The sequence below is a fragment of the Macaca mulatta genome, chromosome X, assembly GCF_049350105.2.
Source record: "Macaca mulatta isolate MMU2019108-1 chromosome X, T2T-MMU8v2.0, whole genome shotgun sequence".
Classification (NCBI taxonomy): domain Eukaryota; kingdom Metazoa; phylum Chordata; class Mammalia; order Primates; family Cercopithecidae; genus Macaca; species Macaca mulatta.
In genome coordinates this window covers 19,121,286-19,144,873 of record NC_133426.1, presented here as the reverse complement: position 1 = coordinate 19,144,873, position 23,588 = coordinate 19,121,286, and the positions used below count along the sequence as shown (strand labels likewise).

The window sequence follows — 23,588 nt, the reverse complement described above, 5'->3', positions numbered from 1 at the left end:
CAGTGAGCCGAGATTGTGCCATTGCACCCCAGCCTGGGGAACAAGAGTGAAACTCCATTTAAAAAACTAAATAACATAACATTCAGCGTTTTTTAGTATAGTCATAGTTTTCCAATCAACACCATAATCCAGTTTTAGAATATTTTCATCAACCCCACAAGAAACCCAGTATCCATAGAGTCACTCCTCATTTCCTCAACCTCACCCTATCCTGGCCCCAGCCCTAGGCAACCATTAATCTCTGTGTCTCTATGGCTCTGTCTATTCTGGCCATTTCATATAAATGGAATCATACAGTATGTGGTGTCTTGTGACTGGCTTCCTTCACTTAGCGTAATTTTCTTTAAGGTTTATCCATGTGTGACACATATCAGTACTTCATTTCTTTTTGTGGCTGAATGATATTCTTTTGTATGGCTATACCACAGTTTATCTGTCAGCCAGTAGGCATTTGGGTTGTTTGTACTTTTTGACAATTATGAATTATACTTCCCTGAGCATCATGTGCAAGTATTTGTGAGGGCATGTTTTTATTTCTCTTGGAGTCAAATTGCTGAGTCTTATGGTAACTCTACATTTAACCTTTTGAGGAACTCCCAGACCATTTCCCCATTTTATATTCCCATTAGCAATGTATGCAGCTTCCAATTTCTCCATGTCCTTACCAACACTCGTTATTATCTGTCTTTTGAGTATCATAATCCTAGTGGATGTGAGGTGGAATCTCATTGTGGTTTTGATTTGCATTTTCCTGATGACTAATGATACTGAGCATCATTTCATGTGCTTATTGACCATTTATATACCTCTGGAGAAATGTCTATTCAAATTCTTTGCCCAATTAAAAAAAATTAAACTTTTTATTTTTGAAAATATTCAGAGCCATAGGAAAGTTTCAAAAAACAATACAAAGAATTTCCATATATGTTTTACACAGAATTTCTCAGGATTAACCCTTTACCACATTGGTTTTACATTCTCTCTCTGTGCATATGGTTATTCTTTCTGAACTGTTTAAAAGTAAGTTGTAGACATAATGCTCCATTACCTGTGAATACTTGAGTGTATTTTGTAAAAGCAAGGATACTCACGTAATTACAGGACAGTTATCTAATGAGGAAATTAAGATATATAGTACTATAATCTACAACATTTATCCAAATATTACTTAGTGTCCCAATTATGTCTTTTATAGCAAAACAAAAGGTTTTTCTTTGGTCCACGTTCCAATCCAGGATCATATGTTGCGTTTAGTTGTCATGTCCACATAGTCTCCTTTCACCTGGAAGAGTTCATCATCTGTCTTTCTTTGTCTTTTTTGACTTAATACTTTCCAAGAGTACAGACAGTTTATTTTGGGTAGTCCTTTGACTTGGATTTGTTTATCGTTTCCTCACGAGTACACTGATGTTATGTATTTGGCAGGAATATCACAGAAATGATGTGTCCTTCTCAGTGCCTCATAACAAGGGACGCAATATCTGTCTGTCATTATTGGTGATGTTAACTTGGATCATCTGGTGAAAGTGGTGTTTGCCAGCTATCTCCAAACTTTGCCCACTTGTAATTGGGTTATTTATCCTTTTATTATTGATTTTAAGAGTGATATATACATGTATATAAAATGTATTTTTTTCTCCATGCAAGTTCCTTATCAGATGTGATTTGCAAATGCTTTTCCCATCCTGTAAGTCGTCTTTTCACTCTCTTGATGGTATTACTTGCAGCACAAAAGTTTTTAATTTGGACGAAGTACTACTTACCTATTTATTTCTTTTGTCATTTGTGCTTTTGGCTCCTGTCTTAGAAGCTTTGTCTAACCTGAGGTGTCCTATGGTTTTTATGTTTTCTTCCAAGAGTTTTATAGTTTTAGCTTTCATGTTCAGGTTTTTGACTCATTTTGAATTCATTTTTGGACATGGTGTAAGGTAGGGGTTCCAACTTTATTCTTTAACGTGTGGATATGTGGTTGTCCCAGCACCATTTGTTGAATGGACTATTCTTTCCCTGATTTAATGGTCTTGGTACTCTTTTAGGAAATCAGTTGACCACAGATGTAGTTTATTTCTGGACTCTAAATTCCATTCCATTGTTTTGTATGTCTATTCTTAATGCAAGTACCATGCTTTCTCTATTACTGTAGCTTTGTAGTAAGTTGTAAAATCAGAAAATGTGAGCCCTCCAACTTCCTTCTTGTTTTTCAAGATTGTTTTGGTTATTGGGGATGCTTGCATTTCCATGTGAATATTAGGATCAGCTTATCAATTTCTGTAGAAAAAATGGTAGCTAGGACTTTGACAGGAAATACATTGGATATCTAGATCAATTTGGAAAGCGTTGCCATATTAACCATCCTGGCTTCCGATCCATGAACACAGGATGGATTTGTATTTACTTAGGTTTTCTTGAATTTCTTTCAACAATATTTTTGTAGTTTCAGTGTATAAATTTTGTATTACTTTCATTAAATACGTACCTAAGGATTTTATTATTTTGATACTGGAGTTGTTTTTTTAATTTCACTTTTGGATTGTTCACTGATAATGTATAGAAATACACTTGATTTGTAAATGTTGATTTTATAACTTACAACCTTGCTGAACTCATGTATTAGTTCTAATGGGCTTTAGTGAACTCCTTAGGGTTTTCTGTATATAATATCATGTCATCTGCAGATACAGTTTTAGTTTTTCCTTTCCAACCTACATGCCTTTATTTTCCTTGCCTAATTATCCTAGCTAGACTCTCCAGCACAATGTGGAATAGAAGTGGTGAGAGTGGACATCTTTATTTTGTTCCTGTTTTTAAGAAGAAAGAAGTTAGTCTTTCATCGTTAAGTATGATGTTAGCAGCAGATTTTTCGTAGATAACCTTTATCAGATTGAGGAAGTTCCCTTTATTCATAGTTTATTTGTATCATGTAATTTGAGAAAATCTTAATTCATTGTGTCTCAGACAATCATTGTCACAACATATTTAAAGATTAGGCTAGGCTGGGTGTGGTGGCTGATGCCTGTAATCCTAGTACTTTGGGAGGCTGAGGAAGGAGGATTGCTTGAGTGGGCAGTTCGAGACCAGCCTGGGCAACATGGTGAAACCCCATCTCTGCAAAAAGTACGAAAAAAAAAAAATTAGCTCAGCATGGTGACATACACCTGTAATCCCAGCTACTCAGGAGGCAGAAGTGGGAGGATCACCTGAGCCTGGGAGGTTGAGGCTGCGGTGAGCAGTGATCAAGCCACTGCACTCCAGCATGGGCGACAGAGCAAGACTCTGTCAAAACAAAAACAAAAACAAAAAAACAATAGAATAAATAGCAGACTAGGGAATCATTGGGTCATAACCTTCAATTTACAGTAGAAAAAATGCTGCCAGATATAAATTGGTGTAAAAATAATTGCAGTTTTTGCCATTAAAAACCTAATATTAAGCAGAACATCCTTTTGCTACTACAGAATGTGCCCTTTTGACCCTCATTCAGTACTCAGTGCCTTTTTTGCAATACATTTTAATTTTTTTATTGATGTATAACATACAAACAGGTAAAGTTTGTAATGTACACTTAAGTGTACAGCTTAATATGTACACTTGATAAATTTTTGTATGTGTCTGCATTCTTGTACCCGCCTCCCAGATCAGCACCCCAGAAGTTGCTTTGTGCCCCTTCACAGTCATTAAACTCCCCCCAGTGTTAACTATTTTGATTTTTACCGCCAACGGTTAGTTTCACCTGTTCTTGACCTACAAATAAACAGAATCATGTAGTTTGTACCCTTGTTTCTCACCTCTTTCCCTTAAAATAATATTCATAGCTGGGCACGGTGGCCCACACCTGTAATCCCAGCACTTTGGGAGGCCAAGGTGGGAGGATCGCTTGATCCCAGGAGTTCAAGACCAGCCTGGGCAACATAGAGAGACCCTCGTCTCTACAAAAAATAAAAAAATTAGCTGGGCGTGGTGGTGTGCCCTCTAGTCCCAGCTACTTAGGAGGATGAGGTGGGAGGATTGCTTGAGCCTGTGAGGTCGAGACTGCAGTGAACCGTGATCATGTCACCACACTCCAGGCTGGGTGACGGAGTGATACCCCATCTCAAAAACAAAAAACAAAATGAGATCCAACTGTGAAGTGTGTATCAGTTATTTCTCTGTGTAGCATTCCATTGTGTTCCAATTTATCTGTTCTTCTATTAATGAAGACTTGGATTGTTTCTGTTTGGGGGCTATTATGAAGAAAATGACTATGAACATTCTTATATATGCCTTTTGGTGAACATATATGTTGATTTCTATGGAGTATATGCCTAGGAGTGGATTATTGGATTATAGGGTAGGTTTATCTTCAGCTTCGGTTGTTGATACTGCCAAGAGTTTTCCAAAGTGGTCGTGTCAATTTACACTCCCACTAGCAATGTATGAGAGTCCCAGTTGTTCCGTATTCTTAAGAACAGTTGTTATCGGCCGGGCGCGGTGGCTCAAGCCTGTAATCCCAGCACTTTGGGAGGCCGAGACGGGCGGATCACGAGGTCAGGAGATCGAGACCATTCTGGCTAACACGGTGAAACCCCGTCTCTACTGAAAAATACAAAAAACTAGCCAGGCGAGGTGGTGGGCGCCTGTAGTCCCAGCTACTTGGGAGGCTGAAGCAGGAGAATGGCATAAACCCGGGAGGCGGAGCTTGCAGTGAGCTGAGATCCGGCCACTGCACTCCAGCCTGGGTGACAGGGTGAGACTCTGTCTCAAAAAAAAAAAAAAAAAAAACAGTTGATATCTTTTATTTTATTCTGTTGAGACAGAGTCTTGCTCTGTTGCCCAGCTGGAGTGCAGTGGTGCAGTCTTGGCTCACTGCAACCTCTGCCTCCTGGGCTCAAGCAATCTTCCTATCTCAGCCTCCCGAGTAGCTGGGACTACAGGTGTGTGCCACCATGCCTGGCTAATTAAAAAAAAAAAAAAAAATTGTAGAAACGAGGTTTCAGCCACATTGCCCAAGTTGGTCTCGAACTCCTGGGCTCAAGAGATCTTCCTGCTTTAGTCTCCCAAGGTGCTGAGATTACAGGCATGAGCCACCACACCCAGCTGATACCGTCTTTTAAATCTTAGTTCTTCTGTGAGTGCATACCATATATCTCTTAAGAAGCCTGACTGTTGGGTTTCCCAGCTTTCGAAGATTAGAAGAAGAAAAGGTGAGATGGGTTAGTTAGAAAAAAGAGCATTTTATTTTAATGGTTTATGGAAATTATCCTGAAATGTACAGTATTCCTCCTTGACATCTTAAGATAGAATTGTAAGTAAAAATGTTCTAATGAGTCAAGGTGACTTGTATCCAAATAAATAACTGCACAAGTCTAGGAAGTGGCCCATGCGGCCCAGCAGAATTTGTGAGAAGGATTTATGGGTCAACATTAAGCTTATTCTATGTCAACAGAATGATGTGGCCACCTTATGCGTTTCCTTCTCGCCATTCCCCTTATGTAACACCCTGTATCTTACTGAGAACTAGATTGTCTATACTTTGAGAGGTTATGGTCCCACTATCCTTAGCATTGATTAGATCCCCTCTGAACACTGGTCTTGAGGCTAGACTTCAAGAATAATACAGGAGGCTGGGTATGGTGGCTCATGCCTCCCAACGTGAGGTGGGAGGACCATTTGAGTCCAGGAGTTCGAGACCAACCTAGGCAACATAATGAGACCCTGTGTACAAAAAGTACAAAAATTAGCCAGGCTTGGTGATGGGTGCCTGTAGTCTCAGCTGCTTGAGAGGCTGAGGTGGGAGGATTGCTTGAGCTCAGGAGGCTGAGGCTGCAGTGAGCCATGATCACATCACTGTACTCCAGCCTGGGTGACAGAGTGAGACCCTGTCTTTAAAATAAATAAATAAATAATAACACAGGGACATCATCTGAAGAATTACCTGCTAGTGGAGTAACTTGCAAGTCCTGGGGAAAACAGTGATGGGACAGAAAGGAAAGACTTACAGGGACATGGTAAAATTATGTGCATTTCTAATGGGGTGTCATGTAGAAAAGTGGTTAATTGTAAGCAAACTACGGATGGAACCCACATAAAAGAAGTCTTTGGTTCAATAAAAGGGAAACATTTCTCATTAAGATCTTCCAAGAATGAGCTGTCTTTGGGAGGTAATGAGTTTTCTGTTGCTGGAGCTACTCAAGCATCAGTTGGCCAACCAGTTGGTGGAGATACTGTATAGAGGGGATTCAGGTATCACATTGGTAGTTGCCCTACATTTGATAACCACTAAAGTACCATGTCAAATCAAGGAGGGGATCGATTGTTCCATGACTTGTAAAAGTTTGGTTTATATTTAAGTACAGTTTAATAAAGCTAAGTTAAAAACAAGGAATGAGAGCAATTCTGAATTGGCAACATATTTGTGACATTTGCTGTTCTAGATTTTTCTCTTTGGTCAAAGAGATGATAACCAATACAGCAGGCAGTACAGTGGAGCTGGAGGGAGAGACTGATGGAGACACCTTGGAGGTGAGTCATGGACGACCTAGAATATGGAAAACATTATTGATTGTGTTTGATGCTTCAAGAAAATGTCCCATCTTTCTGTAAAAGTCCTCTGTTGAGTATGTTTTATGAACCTGCCAGTCATCACTGCATGGCTCCCAGAGATCATGTTTAATGTGTCTCTGTAGAAGAATCTCATTACTTTGGGATTCTTTCAGAATGCTTAAGAAAAATATGGCCATGGACTAGACTAGAATTTCCTTTTGTGTACAACCTATGAAAGTTTTCTCTAAGCTAATTAGTCATGCTTATGAGACTACAAGAGAATTAGTTGGCCCCTGGAAGCAGATTTTTTTATTTATGCTTAAAATGACTTCAGTTATAGCTATGTGCATGTAGTATATTAAATACAACTTTAAAATCATTTTAAAAAGTAGGCTCATCATAAGCTCTTTTGGACAGCACCGATACAGTCCACAGTTACTAAATCATTGTACATGTGTTTAAATCTTGCACAGGTATTCAGATGTGCCACTCAGGTTCTTCCAGTGATTACAATTTAATGAGATTTTCTGTACTCTCAGGTTAGACTGAAAGGAATTCCTTAAGGTTTCTTTCAGAAAATATCAAAAGGATTCATTTTAATAATTGAGTTAACTTCTAGAATTCTTAGGTCAGGACCAGAGTTTGTTGTAGAAATGAACTAAGCAATGGTGCTTTGAGGGCAGCAGGTATGGGAAACAGAGGGAGGTGTGAGGTAAAAGTCTTCTATGGAGCAGGCTGATTGCTAGTTACATCAGACACTGATGGAGATCCTTTAGTAATCTTTTTTTTTGGAGACAGAGTCTCATTCTGTCGCCCAGGCTGGAGTGGAGTGTAGTGGCGCAATCTCGCCTCACTGCAACCTCCGCCTCCTGGGTTCAAGCGATTCTCCTACCTCGGCCTCCCATGTAGCTGGGACTACAGGCATGTGCTACCATGCCTGGCTAATTTTTGTATTTTATTTATTTGTTTAGAGATAGAGTCTTGCTCTATTGCCCAGGCTGGAGTACAGTGGTGTGATCTTGGCTCACTGCAATCTCCACCTCCCAGGTTCAAGCAATTTTCCTGCCTCAACCTCCTGAGTAGCTGGGACCACAGGCATGTGCCAACACGCCTGGCTAACTTTTTGTATTTTTAGTAGAAATGGGGTTTCACCATGTTGGCTGGGCTGGCCTCGAACTCCTGACTTCAGATGATCTACTCGCCTCCGCCTCCCAAAGTGCTGGGATTACAGGCATGAACAACCACGCCTGGCCTAATTTTTGTATTTTTAGTAGAGATGGGGTTTCGCCATGGTGGCCAGGCTGGTCTCGAACTCCTGACCTCAGGTGATCCTCCTGCCTTGGCCTCCCAAAGTGTTAGGATTACAGGCGTGAGCCACCGTGTCTGGCCAACCCTTTAGTAATCTTAATTGTCATGAGCATCCCTAGAAGTAGATGGGAAAGGACACCCACATACCCCCAGCTATTCCGTGTGTAAGTTGCACTTCTGTAAGTAGACGCAGTGGATCATGCCTAATAACAGAAAGAATTGATTGCTGCCTCTCTGCTTTAAATAATTGTTGCTCAGCCTACAGTCACATTTGTTTTATTCATCGAGAAGAATCAAATGCATCTGTATGTGACAGCTTTTAATGGGAAGATGGGGGAACAAAATAGTAATGCTAATTGTAAATCAAATTTTTGTACGAGGTGTTTACTACTAGATCCATATGCCTGAAAGAGTGGGGAAGCCCCAGCATATTTCCTTTTTTATTAAGATAATGTTAATTATATTGACCTTCACTTCCTTTCTGGGCTACTGAAAGATATTTGTTTCCTGACAAGTTGATAAGGGATTATGCAGGAAGACACCTAGTCGGGGTATTCAACATGCTTAGAAGCAGTTTTAAATTGCAGCATTAAAATGGGGAGGAATTTCCAAAAGGTGAGCCAGTTATGTGCGAACCATATTTTTAATTTTCTTGGATTCCATTTCATAAGGTCGTACTATCAACACGTGAACAATGGGGAATTCTACCCCTTTCAAGTCATTTAATGAAAAGGGCCTAAGCTAAGATTGTGACTTGCCTGGCACTCAAATAATGTTATTTATATTTTTTTAGTTGCTAGACAACTCTGGGGCCTTAGAGGGCTTGTCCGCTACAAGTTGTATGCTTTTTTGTCCTTGTGTTTTTCCTTCTTCAGTATGAGTATGACCATGATGCAAATGGTGAGAGAGTTGTCTTGGGGAAAGGCACGTATGGGATTGTGTATGCTGGCCGAGATCTGAGCAATCAAGTGCGAATAGCCATCAAAGAAATTCCGGAGAGAGATAGCAGGCAAGTCCAGGCGGGCCTTCCACATTTTGGGTGCCATCTCCACACCCCAGATCCCATACCCACTGCTGATGGTGTGGAGGAGTTAAGGACGAAAGCATTATGTTATCACAAAACCTGTCATTCTCTTGTAATAGGGATGATCTGCCTTTTTTTTTTTTTTTTTTTTTTTGGAAACGGAGTCTCACTCTCTTGCCCAGGCTGGAGTACAGGGGCATGATCTCGGCTCACTGCAACCTCCGCCTCCCAGGTTCAAGCGATTCTTGTGGCTCAACCTGTAGCTGGGATTACACCACACCCAGCTGATTTTTTTTTTTTTGTATTTTTAGTAGAGACGGGATTTCATCATGTTGGTCAGGTTGGTCTCAAACTCCTGACCTCAAGTGATCTGCCCGCCTTGGCCTGTCAAAGTGCTGGGATTACAGACGTAAGCCACCGCACCTGGCGTGATCTGCTTTTGTTTTGTGTATTATAGATTGAGAAAATGGAAGAACTTCACTTCAGAGGCATGTGGATTGCAGAGGATCATATTTTAAAAGAAAATGTTTGTTGTTTTTCCACATCAGCTAGGTCTAAAGTTTTACATTTTTTGCGTAGTTGTTTGCAAGTATATATACATTTTTGAGATGAAGTCTCACTCTGTCACTCAGGCAGGAGTGCGGTGGCAGATCTCGGCTCACTGCAGTCTCTGCCTCCTGGGCTCAAGCGATCTTCCCACCTCAGCTGCCTGAGGAGCTGGGACTACAGACACACGTCACCATGCCTGTCTAATTTTTGAGTGCAAATATAATTTTTAAATGTGACTGGGTTATTTTAAATTCACATTGTAGCAGTTGAAAATGGCTATGATTTGTTCAGATGCATCATTGTGGAAAATTACATGTAGTTAAAAAAAATATAGATTTTTGCAGTACAGAATTTTTTTTAACATCCTACCCTTCACCCTCACCCATGGATTTTGGACTGTTTTTCTACCATTAGTACTGCTTATTCATTTCTTTGACTTTTTTTAGTTTGAAGAAATGTTTGTTTCTAGCTGGGCATTGTGGCTCAAGCCCGTAATCCCAGCACTTTGGGAGGCTGAGGCGGGTAGATCACTTTAGGTCAAGAGTTCGAGACCAGCCTGGGCAACATGGTGAAACCCCATCTCTATTAAAAATACAAAACTTACATGGGTGGGCATGGTGGAGCATGCCTGTAGTCCCAGCTACTTGGGAGGCTGAGGCACAAGAATCGCTTGAACCCGGGAGGCAGAGGTTGCAGTGAGCCGAGATTGTGCCACTGCACTCCAGCCTGGGTGACAGAGTGAGACCCTGTCTCAAAAAAAAAAAAAAAAAAAAAAAAAGGTTTCTTTTTAAATGTATACCGCCACAGAATGCGAAATGAGCATTGCAGTGTTGACTGCCAAGTGTTTCTGTAGAGAAGCTACACACACAGTTGGAATTAATCATCCCAGGGTCCACAGGGGTGCCAGACCACAGCTGTAGGGTTGCCTTCAGTGCCGAGTGCTGACGAATATGTGTAAATACCCTTTTATCCGGGTGATTGCTGATATACTGGGGATGAGTTGCAAGGGATTTCTGCCAGCTCTAAGACCCTTCATTCATCCATTCATCTATTTGTTGATTTTCAGTGGGATAGCATGTTATGATACGTGAATTATGAGACAGGACCTGAAATGAACTATTTCCATTTCTTCATTTCACCAATAAGAAAATCAAGACCGAGGAAGATTAAATGACTTTCCCAAGGATGTTTAGAAACAAGACTAGGATCCGAGTCTCTTGAGTTCCTCATCCAGCATCCAGTCTCTTTTCTCATGATGGATAAGGTGTTGCAGTTGTATATATTCGGGGAAAATGCTGGCATGTCCCATCTCCTTCATTTGGTAGCAATAGCTGTTCTAGCTTTTTGTTGCTGATCAGTAGTTCCTGGGATTATGAGAGCCAGAAGAGACCTTTTAGAGACTGTTTTGTTCAGCACCCTAAATATATAGGCTGAACTTACGATGATCGGTACCTTCTCTGTGTCAGACTCTGGGCTGGCACTGGGGACTGAAAGGTGACTAGGATAGTGTCCTTTTCCCAGGATGGTGCTGGTTTGGTGGGAAATGCATATGCTTTGCCTGTGAGTGAAAGTGTCAAGTGCCATGATAGAGGAGTACACAGAGTGTTTTTAGAACACAGAAGAGGAATGAATTACTCTCCTTAGTGAGTTGTGGCAAGTTTGAAAAAATAGATAAACTTTGAGCTGGACTTTGAGGGATGAGTAAGAATTTGTTTAGCGGAAAAGGAGGCCTATGCTGATGGAAAAACAGAGCTCTTAAAACACAAAGTATATTCAGAGAACAACAGATTGTCTGATATGACTTGAATGTAGGATACAGGGCAGTGAAATGCTCTTGAAATGAGGCCAAAAAAAATTTTTTAAAGCCTTAGCCTGAACTGATATTTGAAAGTCCTTGTATATGACATTAAATAGCCTGGTCTTTATGTGGAATTTATGTGGGGAAGGGATGCGGTAAAGTGTATGTTTTAAGAAGAGGTAGTATAATGGCCAAGGGTGGGGAATGGATTAAAAAGGCCAGAGACCAGGGCTGGGTGGCCCATTAGGTGGCTGCTGTTGTGGTCTGGGGTGACTCTGTAGAATAAGACAAGAGGGCAGCTGAGGACAGAACCTTCCAGAACACCACCCTTCATGGGAGGCAGAGGATGACCACTCTTCATGGGAGGAGGCAGAGGAAGAGGGGCTGTTGAGAGAGGTAAGGAAGGGTTGGTGGGTTCAGGCCCTAACAATAACAGTAGTAACAATAGCAGTCATTCACTAAATACTCACCACATACCAGCTATTCCACTAAGTGCTTAAGGAAATGGACATGCCTTGGCCCCTGGCAGCCCTGCGTGGCTGTAGGCTTATCCTCTGTTGTACAGATGGGAAGTTGAGTAGTCTCATGGAAGCCAGAGAAGAGCAAGTTTCCAGAAAGAAGGGATGGGCAGCAGTGGGGCAGGTCCTGTTGAGGTGAGATGTGGGTCTTGAGTCCCTGGGATTTGGCAGGTGACCCTGGCTCTGTTTTCCCAATAGGTATTCCCAGCCACTGCATGAGGAGATAGCCCTGCACAAGTACCTGAAGCACCGCAATATCGTTCAGTACCTGGGCTCTGTTTCAGAGAATGGCTACATTAAGATATTTATGGAGCAGGTGCCTGGAGGTGAGTAGTCGCTGTCTTCTGGTCTCACATTCTGAAAATCACTACAACATTGATGTCATTTGTTGTCCTGCCATTTACAAAATGACAGACCCCTAAGCCAGGCCTGTAGGGCGCCTGTAGTCCCAGTTACTTGGGAGGCTGAGGTGGGAAGATCACTTGAGCCCATGAGGTCAAGGCTGCAGTGAGCCACAATCACAGCACTGCACTCCAGCCTGACGACAGAACCAAAGCCCATCGCTCTTTAAAAAAAAAAAAAAAAAAAAAAAAAAAAAAAAGCAACAGACCTTTTAGATGTTGGAAAGTTGGATACTTTCCAAATGTCATATAAGCAGTCTATTTCTGGTTTGTTGATGCAGTTTGTTCAACCCACAAATATTCATTGACTGTCTACGGAGAAAACAGTCTTTGGCCTTGAGGCCTTCACAGTCTAGGAGTTAAAAGATGGATTTGGACAAGGGTGCAGAAGAGGGAACATAGGTGTTAAAGTGACAATGCAAAATAGCATTTTGATGATGAAATCAAGCACCAGTGTTTTATCCACAAAAATCCCTGAATTCAAGAGGTAGGGCACAGGTGGGGAGTTCCTGGGATCTGGAGCCAGACCATCTAGTTTGAATCAGTTCCTCCATCCACAAGCTGCGTGACTTCAGGCAAATTGTTTTCCCTCTCTGTGCCCTCAGTTTTCTGATTGAATAAATGAACTGTAAAATTGGAGTAATAATGACTCTTATAATTGGAGTAATAATTATTGGAATAACAATAACACTGTCTCAGTGAGCTGTTGGGTGGATTCTGTCTGGCAGAGAACAAGAGCTCAGTAAGTGCTCATTGAAATAATAAATCAAACCCTTCAATAAAATAATAGTTATCTGAATACAGATGTTGAAACCTCAGTTAGAAATCTTCATTCATTCACTCAACCGACAGTTATTAAGAGTCTACTATTACAGGAAGAGTCTTAAGTATATTTATTAAGAGCCAGGCAGTCAGCCAGGCACAGTGGCTCACGCCTGTAATTCCAGCACTTTGGGAGGCCGAGGCGGGTGGATCACTTGGGGCCAGGAGTTCAAGACCAGCCTGGCCAACATGGAGAAACCCCCTCTCTACTAAAAATACAAAAAATTAGCCAGGTGTGGTGGCGTGTGCCTGTAGTCCCAGCTACTCTGGAGGCTGAGGCACAAGAATCGCTTGAACCCGGGAGGCGGAGGTTGCAGTGAGCCGAGATCACACCACTGCACTCCAGCCTGGGTGACACAGTGAGACTCTGTCTCCAAAAAGAAAAGAAAGAGCCAGGCAGTGGGCTAGATTTTCAGGGTTATGTTAGGATAAATGAAGTAGTTTCTTTTCCCCTTAAGTTGGTCATAGTCTGTCAGAAAACTCGTCCATTGCTGCTTTTTTCTTTTTTCTTTTTTGAGAGTAGTCTCTCTGTCTGTCGCCCAGGCTGGAATGCAGCGGTACGATCTTGGCTCACTGACTGCAACCTCTGCCTCCCGGGTTCAAGCAATTCTCCCTGCCTCAGCCTCTCAAGTAGCTGGGATTACAAGTGCGCGCCAACATGCCTGGCTAATTTTTGTATTTTTAGTAGAAATGGGGTTTTGCCATGTTAACGAGGCCGGTCTTGAACTGACCTCAGGTGATCTGCCCACCTTGGCCTCCCAAAGTGCTGGGATTACAGGCGTGAGGCACTGCGCCCAGCCCATTACTCTTCACATTAGTTGATAACCCCATCCCAGGTCTTAGGTTTAAGGGCATCAACAGAATCAGAGACAGATGTTTCATCCCCTTTTACAGATGGGGAGACCAAGGTAGATCAAGGTCCCATAACACTGTGTAAGTGGGAAGCTGAGACCAGCTGATGTCTGAGGGCCCGTTCCTGCCAGTGAACAGGACATCCTGCAGCTCACATGATGTCCTTTGAGACGTGGTCACAGCGTCCTGAAGGGAGCTTTTCTTTTGGCCCAAATGTTCAGTGTTTAATAGTGTAATTGGGGGAAGTGGTTCTTGATCAAGACAGTCCTACCCTGTGACCTGCCACTGTGGCTTTCTCGCACTGAGGACAGAGAGACCCAACTTCTTCCAGTCCTAGTCCTTGTCACCCTAAAGGGCCCCTCACTCTGGACCTGTCCACTTCTGATTACAGGAAAGGTATAAAACATGGCTTTGACCCAAGCAGAATGGCTGAGGCAGACCTGCTGTAAACAAGTGTCATGGGACCTGAGTTATCTAGGCCAGCAGGCCATGTCCCTCAAGTTGAGAGAGAATTATTTCGCTCTCCTCCTAACTTCATGCAGCTGAACAGAGCTAAACCCACAATTGGCCCCACTGAATTTCAGGGGGCACAAGGGGTTTGTGTTCACCCTCCGCCTCTGGTCAGGTTCATATGCTGCTTCGCTTCTAGTCCGTTCTCTGGCTGTAGCTATAGTGGGGAGGAAACATGTTGCATTTCGCCCAGATCCAATGGTGTTGGTGTAAGCGCTTATGTTAGGTTAGAAACCTCACCTCACTTTATTTCCCTGAACTCTCACCATTGAAACTTTCTCTTCCTGCTACGTTTTTTGCCGTGACTGTCTCTAGGAAGCCTTTCGGCTCTTCTGCGATCCAAATGGGGGCCGATGAAGGAACCGACGATCAAGTTTTACACCAAACAGATCCTGGAGGGCCTTAAGTATCTCCATGAAAACCAGATCGTGCACAGAGACATAAAGGTACTTGCTTTTTAAAGCTGATGAGGTTGCCTTTGCTCGTATCAGATCACGAGAGCTGTCGGTGGTATCTGCTGAGTGACTGGCTGACAGGGGTATGATTTAGCACAACCATCCCCAAAATGCAAAGTCTAGTTTCCCTAGAGACTTGTGACGGTTTCCCAAGGTCCAGATCTGTTTCCTATGAGTTCGTTTCAGCCAGTCTTTTAAGCACTTTATGTTGTTCTTTTCCAAAGGGCGATAATGTTCTGGTGAACACCTACAGTGGAGTGGTGAAAATCTCCGATTTTGGGACCTCAAAACGTCTTGCGGGTGTGAACCCCTGCACAGAGACTTTTACTGGTAAGCGGACCAGAGCTTGGCGTGGGGTGCCCATCCCGCAGTTACGCTTTCTGCACAAGCTGTGGTTGTTCAACCGTTATTCAGTGAGCACCTTCTCGGAGCAGAGTGAGCAATTTACTTGAAGTGGACGGTGTATTGTCCCCAACTTCAAATTGTTTTAACTTTGTCATAGTGATGCACTTAGCCAGCTACTTGTGGCAACAAGCTTGCCCTACTTTCTTCTTTGTCATCCAGAAGTTGGGTAGATGGAGTGCTCTGCTGAGGTGCTGAGGTTTTTCTTTTTCTTTTTAAGACGGGATCTCACTCTGTCGCCCAGGCTGGAGTACAGTGGCACGATCTCGGCTTACTGCAACTTCCACCTCCTGGGTTCAAGTGATTCTCGTGTCTCAGCCTCCCAAGTAGCTGGGATTATAGGCGCGCCCCCTACCACGCCTGACTAAGTTTTGTATTTTCAGTAGAGACAAGGTTTCACCATGTTGGCCAAGCTGGTCTCGAACTCCTGACCTCAAGTGATTCGCCCACCTCAGACTCCCAAAGTGCTAGGATAGATTACAGGTGTGAGCCACTGTGCCCGGCCTCTGCTCAGGCTTTCTGAAGGTCCCTCAACCAATCAGCAGGATGGCAGCACATCTCTTTAAAGTTAATAGCACGTTATTTGAAATTGTAGGTAATGCTGAATAACAATATTCCTCAGACAACTGATTAAGACATTTTATTGGTCTGTCATAAAAATAACCTGTTACCGTAGTGAATTCTGGTACCTTGTGTTTTGACATGATTGTGTTTCCAAGAGAGGCTAATTCTTCCTGGGGAATGTGGTATTCTAAGTGATTTTGAGGAACTGGATTTTCTTGTCCGTGTGTCAGTGATGGAATAACGAGCATTGAGAGGGACTGGGTTCAAAGGGTGGTATACAATTACCAGCTAGTTTCACAGTTGCAAGATCAATAAGTAGAATGATGGTCAAAAGCTACCTGTGGCTATTGGAAATTCCTGCTTAAACCTGACTAATAACAAGAACTTTGATCGTTGGAAAGAAGTACTGATTTTTGAATAAGTAAAGGTTTGTAGTCCCCCAAGGAGTAATGTAAAGATCACAAAGATCTTGCTTGATAGAATTATGAAGCAGCTGAGGCCTGGCATAGTGGCTGACACCTGTAATCCCAGCACTTTAAGAGGCCGAGATGGGAGGATCACTTGAGGCCAGCAGTGCAAGACCAGCCTGGTCAACATAGTGAGACCCCATTTCTTTAAAAAAAAAAAAGAAACAGCTTTCATAGGCTGGGCACTTTGGGAGATTGAGGCAGGAGGATCTCACTTGAGCTCAGGAGTTCAAGACCAGCCTGGGGAGCATAGGGAGAATCTCATCTCTACAAAAAATAAATAATCATTATTACATGTTATATTTATATATTATATAATAATTATAGCAATTATTGGCTGGGTGTGGTGGTGTGCACCTGTGGTCCCAGCTACTAGTGAGGCTGAGGTGGGAGGATCTCTTGAGCCCAGGAGGTTGAGGCTGCAGTGAGCTGTGATGGTGCCACTGCACTCCAGCTTGGGTGGCAGAGCGATACTGTGTCTCAAAAAAAAAAAAAAAAAAATCAGCTCTTAAAATAATATAGCTCTGAAATAAGGTATAAAAGACAGGTGACTGTTCTCTATCTCTGCAGTCACTAAAGCTGTAGAGTGGACAGCTTGGGTCTTATTTTTGGTGAATAATGTCTCAGCTTTGAAAGCCTTTTTGTCAACGAGAGAGTTGTTGTGTGTCAGCCACTGGACACCCACAGTGGAGACACATTCACCATCTAAAGAGAAGTTTAATACATCACAAAATGACTTCTCACTTGTAACACAAGGGAGATAGTGTGCCTGAAAATGGGAAAATATTATACCAGGGACACTATCAGAATCTCCCAAAGAATGAGTGCATTGAATTTTCATTCATTGTTTCTGGTATAAATATACATATACATCTATCAATATGTGTATATGAATATGTATGTATGACTAGCACTTTATTTTCTTTTAGCATTTTACTACCCTAATTGAAAATAACTTGTATCTTCCTCTTTGGAAGCCAACAATTAGCTTGGCAGTACGTAGCAAGAGGGGCTCTGATATGACAAGGAGTTATTTCAAGACATAAAACCCCCAACAATTTATCTCCTAATTAGCATCCCTGAGGAGGAAACAAACTCACAAAGAAAACACATGTATAATTCATCCTTGCATATCACATTTCCCAAGTAATTGGCTTGGGGAGGCACGGATTTTGCATTGCAAAAGAATGCAGGGGTGTTTGGGGGATAATAAAGAAGGGGTCTCATTTTGGTTAGGAAATTCCCCTGCATATAATTGCTCTTTGCAAAACAGAGCAGTTCTGTAAGGAAATCTCAGCTGGTTGGTGCAGAACTCTGGGTCCGTGGTTGCTCAGCCTGGCAGGAGAGCCAGAGGGTTTCAGGCAACTTCCTGGCCTGGAGCCCTCCCTCAGTGTGTTCCTCTGAAGGGTTTGCCCCACACATAGGGACCTGTGAGAACGGGAGGAAGTTATAGCCAAGGTCAGCCCCCACTTGTCTTTTTTTTAACAGCGTTATCGAGGTATAGCTGACATATCATCAGAGCACCCCTTAGAAGTGCACAATTCATTGGTTTTCAGTAAATTTACTGAGTTACTCAGCCATCACCACGATCCAGTGTCTGAACCTAGCAGCCCTCATGCCCCTTGGTACTCAGTCCCCATTCCCACTCCAGCCCCAGCTTATCACTCATCTGCTTTGTTGTGTTTGTGTGACTTTGCCCATTGTGGATATTCACATGCATGGAATGAATACAATATATGGGGTTTTGCATGTAGCTTCTTTCACGTTGAGTCCTGTTTTTGCAGTTCCTCCATGCAGTGGTGTGTATGGGTACTTCCTTGTTCTTCATGGCTGAATGGCATTCCATTGTGTGGAGAACCACATTTTGTTCATCCATTCACCAGTTAACAGTCATTTGGGATTGTTTCTACTTTTTGGCCACTGTGGATAATGATACTGTGAACATTCGCATACAAAGCGTGTGTGAACATGTGTTCTCAGCCCTCTGGGGTAGATACCTAGGAGGAGAACTCAGGACAGGAGCTCTGTTCCTGTCTGGCTGCAAACATCGTCGGTTCAAATTCTGGCCCAACCACTTGCTAGCTCTGTGACCTTGGGCATAACCTCCATGTGCCTCAGTTTCTTCATAAGTAAAATAGAAATGCTCGTCGTACCTACTCATAGGGTTTTTATGAGAGTAAAGTGAGTTACTGATGAAGTGCTTTGACTGGTCCCTGGCACATAGCAAGTGCAATTGAAGTGTTTGCTAATTAAATACTCACTTGTACTTAGAAGTCATGGGTTATTAGAGCTGGAAGGAGCCTTTAAGAGAACTGAGTTTAGGTGTGTAACTTATGTGTTGAACCCATTGGACTCAAAGGGTATAATCACAAAAGCCACTGGATTTTTCTCTCCCACTTTTCATCCTGCCCGGGGCGGGATTTCTTTCCTTTGACTTTTCCAGCCACCCTTACATAACAGAGAAAGTCATACCGACACTTGAAGGAGCGCACACAGTCTGAATTCAGTAATTAAAAAGGACTTATTGCTTGAACCCTGGAGGCGGAGGTTGCATGAGCGGAGATTGCACCACTGCACTCCAGCCTGGGCGACAGAGCTAGACCCTGTCTCAGAAAAAAAAAAAAAAAAGAAGGATTCAGGCTAATACACTGATCAACACTCTGGTCCTCATTCAGAAGTCAGACCGCTCTCCCCTCTCCCTGCAGGCAGCGAGCTGTGGTCAGGAGCAGGGTGTTGGCTTCTTCTCTCTAATCACCAGTTGCAGAAAGGAGAGGACAGGAACAGGGAAAGTTGTCACTTGACTAGCACCGTTGGAAGCTGGCTTTGCATGCTGTGGGCCTGGCTGATGTTTAGTGATTTTCCCTCGCCGGCTCTCTCTGGATGTAACGCCTGTGTCGTGGGCAGGGGCCTGTCCTTTGTCTGACTGCCCCTCCTCCCAGTCATTTACCGCTTACATCACATCCTCCCTCCATCTCTTTCTGTTGAGGGATTCAGCTCCTGGAGGACTGTGTTTGAGCAGGAATTCCTTTTCTTTTTTTCTTTTTAATATTTTATTGGGCAGCTCCTGGAACCAGAATAGGTTCTGAGAGAGACTCCCAGGATTCCTTTTAGGAAGACCATAGGCCGGGCACGGTGGCTCATGCCTGTAATCCCAGCTCTCTGGGAGGCTGAGGTGGGAGGATCGCTTGAGCCCAGGAGTTTGAGACCAGCCTGGCCAACATAGTGAGATCCCGTCTCTACCAAAAATATAAAAATTAACTGGGTGTGTGGTGTGCACTTGTAGTCCCAGCTACTCAGGAGGCTGAGGTGAGAGGATCACTTGAGCCCAGAAGAATGAGGCTGCAGTGAGCCATGATTGTGCCACTGCACTCCATCCTGGGCGACAGAACGAGACCCTGTCAATCAGTCAATCAATCAAATAAATAATAAAAATAAAAGATAAACCCTAAGCCAGTATTTCTGTAATAGGTCCCCCATCTGGTGTCCGGGGTTCATGAAGCTTCAGCCCACTGTTGAGAGGGTGTGGCAGTATCCCCAGACCGTACAGCCCCCTGTCTGCTGCTGGAAGTTACCTTTGCTCCCTTGGGAGCCAGTCCACTGTGTAATTTACCTACAGGAACACATACACACGGAGCTGAGTCGGCTCAGTGAAGCCCCCTTCAAAGGCTTTGGGTTAGGAACAAGTGGCGCCCCCTTCCCACCAGACTCATCCCTTGGGCAGGTCAACTAGGGTAGTCCCCTGGACCATGGGAAGATTGTACCGTACTTTTCTTTTCTGTACTTGATTAACATGAAATTTCGAAATTTGGGCTCTAATGGTATCTCTAAGGGCCTGTGGAAGATGTACTGATCGTGACTTGGTATTGAGTGGCTTGAATTGCCCTGGGCCCACACGCTTTTGGGGACAGTCCTGCCCCAAATCCTGTAACTTGGGAGAGGGTAGGCAGCCCAGCATCTCTCTCTCTGAAGAAGCTGCCTCAGCACCACCCCCTACACTACTCTGTCAACTCTCTCAGCCCCTTGATCAGAATAGAAGGTTCCTGGGCCTCAGTTATAAACTCGTGTCTTCTGTCGTGTGTCTTCTTTGCTGGTAATCTTAAAATCCTGTTGGACAATTCTCCAGGAGTCTCCAATGGATTTTGTGCCCTAGGGGGTCTGAGTCAGTGCCTGTGGGTCTCTTGGTCACCTTCTTCTGAACTCTGCACCACTGCACTGGTGTGGGTACCTAAGAGCCATAGTGGGCTGTGACCAGTGACCAGTGTGTTAGGGCATACCTTGAAGGAAATATAGTTTAGGGAGCATATGGGGCCCCAAGAGAACCAGATTTTTATTTATTATTATTATTTCTTTAGAAATGGAGCCTTACTGTGTCGCCCAGGCTGGAGTGCAGTGGCATGTTCTCAGCTCAGTACAACCTCCGCCACCCAGGTTCAAACGATTCTCCTGCCTCAGCCTCCCGAGTAGCTGGGACCACCGGCGCGTGCCACCGTGCCCGGCTAATTTTTGTTCTTTTAGTAGAGACGGGGTTTCACCATGTTGGCCAGGCTGGTCTCGAACTCCTGACCTCAAGCCATCCGCCTGCTTCGGCCTCCCAAAGTGCTGGGATCACAGGTGTGAGCCACTGTGCCTGGCCTGTGAGAGCCAGATTTAAGGCAACCCAATTTTCCAGGAGTTGTGCATGATTCAGATGCCCCACAATGCCATCTTCACTTGGTTTTCTCGACAGAATCCAGCCTTTGGGATAGCTGATGTACACACCCAGCGTGCGTCCCACCAGGGAGTGTTCCCTTGAGTATTTGAAATAGTTGTGTGTGTCCGTCTCTCTGTTGGCAGTACTGAGAGTGAATGGTTACCCCGTGAATACAGTAGTGCATAAAATGGAGCACCCAGTTTTCCATTATTGCCCTGTACCTTCCAGTGACATGGAAAGATGCTCCAATATGGTTTTGGAAATCCTTACATGCTCTTACTCAGGCAGCTTTTTTTTCCAGCAGTGCTTCTTCTTGATGTAGCATGTGGATGAGTGATGTCATGGTGTGTAGTTCTGAACTTGGAGGTAGAAGACATGGGTTCTAGCCTAAGCGAATCCTTTAGCCTCTCTGAACCTCAGTTGCCTCCTGTGTAAAGCAGGAATAATGGTAGACAGTGCTTCCTCTGCCCCACCTTCCAGAGTCGTTTGAGTCAGATGGACAAAGCTACGTGGAGACAATTGGTAAGCCATCAAGAGCTCACCAGAAGTCAGATTTGTGGCAGGCAGCCTCCAAAATGACCCCCAATGATCCCTGCCTCCTGACAGTCCCACCCTTGCATGGTTCCCTTTGAACCATGAATGTGGACTGGACTTAATGACTTGCTTCTAATGAATAGGAAGGAGTGGGAGTGATGGTGTGTGACCTGGAGACTAGGTCATAAAAGGCAGTGTGCCATTCCTCTTTCTCTCGGATCACTCTCTCTGAGGGAAGCCATGTCTCAAGCCAGTCCTATGGAGGATCCCATGTAGTGAAAAACCGAAACCCTCCACTAGCTCTATCCTTAGTGAGTGGGCTTGGAAACTGATCTTCCAGCCCCAGTCCAGCCTTCAGATGACTGTAGCCCCAACTGCTGTCTGGACTGCAACTTCCTGGGAGACCCTGAGCCAGGTCCACCTAGCTAGCTAGTTGCTCCTGGATTTCAACCCTTAGAAACTCTGTAAGACCTAACTGTTGTTTGAGTTGATAGATTTGGGGGATCATTTCTTAAACAGCAGTAAATAACTACTATGAATGCCATTATTAAGTCCTTGCCTTTAGAAAGAGTGCTGTTCACCATGGCTCCATATTTTTTAAAATCTGCAAATTTTAACTTTTGTGGGTATATAGTAGGTATATATATTTATGGGGTATATAGACTATTTTGATGCGGGCATCTAATGTGTAATAATCACATCAGGGTAAATAAGGTATTTATTACCTCAGGCATTTATCCTTTGTGTTACAAACAATCCAATTATGCTCTTTTCATTTTTTTTAAATGTACAGTTTTTTTGTTTTGTTTGTTTTGAGACAAGGTCTCACTCCCATCTGCCCAGGCTGGAGTGCAGTGGCATGATCTTGGTTCACTGCAGCCCCAACTTCCTGAGCTCAGGTGATCCTCCCACCTCAGCCTCCCAAGTAGCTGGGACTACAGGTGTACACCACCACCCCTGACTAATTTTTTGTACATTTTTAGTAGAGATGGGGTCTCGCTCTGTTGCCCAGGCTGGTCTCAAACTCCTGGGCTCAAATGATCCACCCACCTCGGCCTCCCAAAGTGCTGGGATTGTAGGCATGAGCCACCATGCCCGGCCAAAATGTATTGACTATAGTCACCCTGTTGTGCTATCAAATACTAGATCTTATTCATTCTTTCTATTTTTTTTGTACCCACTAACCATCCCCACCTTCCCCCAGCCCCCACTGCCCTTCCCAGCCTTTGGTAACCATCCTTCTACTCTCTATGTCCCTGAGTTCTATTGTTTTGATTTTTAGCTCCCACAAATAAGTGAGAGCATGTAATGTTTCTCTTTCTGTGCCTGACTTATTTCGCTTAATATAATGACCTCCAGTTCCATCCATGTTGTTGCAGATGACAGGATCTCATTCTTTTAATGGCTAAATAGTACTCCATTGTATATAAGTACCACATTTTCTTTATCCATTCATCTGGTGATGGACACTTAGGTTGCCTCCAAATCTTAGCTATGGTGAAGAGTGCTGCAACAAACACGGGAGTGCAGATACCTCTTTGATATACTGATTTCCTTTCTTTTGTGTATATACCTAGGAGTGGGATTGCCGGATCCTATGATAACTTTCTTTTTAGTTTTTTGAGGAATCTCCAAACTGTTCTCCATGGTGGTTGTACTAATTTATATTCCCACCAACAGTGTGTGAGGGTTCTCTTTTCTCTACATCCTTGCCCACATTTGTTTTTGCCTGTCTTTTGGATATCAGCCATTTTAACTGCAGTGAGATACTGTCTCACTGTGGTTTTGATTTGCATTTCTCTGATGATTAGGGATGTTGAGCACCCTTTCATATGCCTGTTTGACATTTGTATGTCTTCTTTTGAGAAATGTCTATTCAGATCTTTTGCCCATTTTAAAAAATCAAATTATTAGATTTTTTTTCCGATAGAGTTGTGTGAGCTCCTTATGTGTTCTGGTGATTAATCCCTTGGCAGAGGGGTAGTTTGCAAATATTTTCTTCCATTCTGTGGGTTGTCTCTTCACTTTGCTGACTGTTTCCTTTGCTGTGCAAAATCTCCACATTTAGAATTAAGCAGACTAAATAGGCTTCAATTATGAAATAATTGTACCAGGATGGACAGTTATTTGACCAGAGCCAATTAGCATTAGCCGTTTATGTTTGGTTTAGCATTT

The 23,588-nt window shown here is 43.4% G+C and overlaps 1 protein-coding gene across 1 annotated transcript in view; it reads left to right on the top strand.

The window, feature by feature from the left end:
• Positions 1-23,588, top strand: part of MAP3K15 (mitogen-activated protein kinase kinase kinase 15) — a 149,654-nt gene that overhangs the window by 102,207 nt on the left and 23,859 nt on the right. The window contains exons 14-18 of the mRNA XM_015127037.3: positions 6,411-6,498; positions 8,703-8,836; positions 11,915-12,042; positions 14,617-14,747; positions 14,981-15,086. Of these exons, the coding sequence (XP_014982523.2) occupies positions 6,411-6,498; positions 8,703-8,836; positions 11,915-12,042; positions 14,617-14,747; positions 14,981-15,086 (587 nt within the window). The remainder of the gene's footprint in view (positions 1-6,410; positions 6,499-8,702; positions 8,837-11,914; positions 12,043-14,616; positions 14,748-14,980; positions 15,087-23,588) is intronic.